The 2,008-nt window shown below is 40.4% G+C and overlaps 1 protein-coding gene across 1 annotated transcript; it reads right to left on the reverse strand.

Annotated features, from left to right (window-relative positions):
• Nucleotides 1-219: 219 nt before the first annotated feature.
• Nucleotides 220-1,182, reverse strand: LOC149266785 (uncharacterized). Its single transcript, XM_089397464.1, has one exon. It carries the CDS (start codon nucleotides 1,011-1,013, stop codon nucleotides 615-617), a length of 399 nt encoding a protein of 132 aa, XP_089253590.1. The 5' UTR covers nucleotides 1,014-1,182; the 3' UTR covers nucleotides 220-614.
• Between the last annotated feature and the right edge of the window lie 826 nt (nucleotides 1,183-2,008).

Raw genomic sequence — 2,008 nt, forward strand, 5'->3', positions numbered from 1 at the left:
TTGAAAGCTACATGTTCAGAGTAAGACCATTGCATTGCAGCAAACTCCCACACATCCACAGAATCAAACATTAAGTTATATATATGTTCCTCTTTCCCATGATTAATTTGATAAGAATTTTACAAGGTTTTATTATCATCTAGGTTACGCTCTTGAGCAATCTCATTAACATAGTCATGATCTATCCAGCAAATCCCATTAACCAAATACTTCGCTAAATAGATCAACGCATCAGCCATTATTATTATTCCAACAAAAGTTTCTTATTCTACATAAAAATCATTGTCAAAAACCATGACATGAAGGATAACATCAAGGATGTCCAATGAATGTGGAGGACTGAGTACATCTCCAACTCTATCAGCCGAAGAGTGGAATCAGAAAAAATAATTTGAAAGAGACAAACGAGCTTATCTGCATCAGGCTCTGCTGTGTCTTTGAATGAAATCAATCCCAATACTCATACATACATATGTCAAGAATCCATGCTTGATTTCCTTCTTCAACCAGGGCAAAACGCTGCTTCAGATCCAACTAGTTAAAGGACAACACACATAAATAAATGCAAGCAAGGAAATGAGGATGGACATGATAATGCATGGAGGTAGGCAGGCTTAAAGAAGGAAAGCAGCTCCTCCAACCAAGGCGGCTCCAAAGATGGCCATCTTCCCTAAACTGGCAGTTGAGGGGGCTCCAGAGTTGCCTGGGCTGGGAGGACTAACGGGAGATGAACTGGAGGTGGCAGAGGGACCCCCAGTTGGGGGTGTGCTTGGGGTGGTGGCTGTAGCAGGAGCAACAGTTGGGGAGGCCACAGGAGGAGGAGAAGCAACAGTTGGAGAGGCCGCAGGAGGAGGAGAAGCGGGTGATTTGGCGGGCGATATCGTGGGGGCGAGTGACGGGGATTTGGCCGGCGACGTTTTGGGGGCGGGTGATGGTGTGGGCGCTGCCATAGAGGCCGAGCTGAACAATCCCACGACAAAAACGAAGCAGAGAACTGCATTGAATCGGGCCATCTTGTCTGTGAGTTGCTGTCCTAGTGCAAATTCGTGTCACGGAAACTGTATGGAGTCGATCCCTTTCTCTTCCTCAAAAATGAAAACAACAGGAATAAATGCGCGAGGAAGAGGAAAAGAGAAGGCTCGACACAGAGAATGTGCAGACAGACACGAGAAAAGCAAGAGGGTTGTGATATAATATAGTGGTGCGGGGTAACACTGGAGGGATTCGCTTTCTGTGTACAGCGGAACACGGCATGTTATGTGGGCCATTGACAGGACGCCCCCTTCCCTCCTTGCTTCTTCTTTGCACATGCTTACTGCTCAGTCTGGTCTTCTGTTGCACTTCCCCCAGTTTCGACCTGTCATTGTCCCGATTCAACAGCCTGTCGTCGTGCGCCAACAATGAGCTGGACTGACGTTGGCCACGAACCATTCATACTAGGGTAATCGTGTATGCAAGCCCTTCGCCATGTGTAACAAGCAATCAGGTTTGGAATCAAATTTTAATTTCGTCATGGTTATTTGTTTTTCATGCTTGTTATTTTATGTTTCTCTTTTTGTCATTTCACCCTTTTTTTGTGCGGTTATATGTAATTTTTTTATAACAATTAAAAAATAGGTTAACGATGAAAAAAGGGAATGAAAATTTTTTTGGTGTGGTTATATGTAATTTTTTTTATAACAATTAAAAAATAGGTTAACAATGAAAAAAGAGAATGAAAAGGTAAGTTGAATGTAGTTATTTCTGAAAGATAGTTTGGAAGGCAGTTATTTTTTTTTTAAAGATAGCCCTCATTAGTATTTATAGAAAAATATTTAACCATTAGAAAATGTCATCACTCCCATTTTTTTTGGGTATTACTTTTCTCATCTATAAGAATAGGGTAGTTTTTTTTTAAATAATTTATTAATATTTATAAAAAAATATTTAACAATTAGAAAATGTTACCACTACAATTTTTTTTTGTTATTAGTTTTCTTATCTATAAAAATCTCATTTACAGCAAATC

The sequence above is a fragment of the Pinus tabuliformis genome, chromosome 6 (genome assembly GCF_031772625.1).
Source record: "Pinus tabuliformis cultivar Carrire ecotype Pingquan chromosome 6, CPIR1, whole genome shotgun sequence".
Lineage (NCBI taxonomy): Eukaryota > Viridiplantae > Streptophyta > Pinopsida > Pinales > Pinaceae > Pinus > Pinus tabuliformis.

Bases quoted from the DNA above. Each gene is read 5' to 3' on its own strand.
- LOC149266785 (XM_089397464.1), bottom strand. From the start codon at position 1,013: ATGGCCCGATTCAATGCAGTTCTCTGCTTCGTTTTTGTCGTGGGATTG.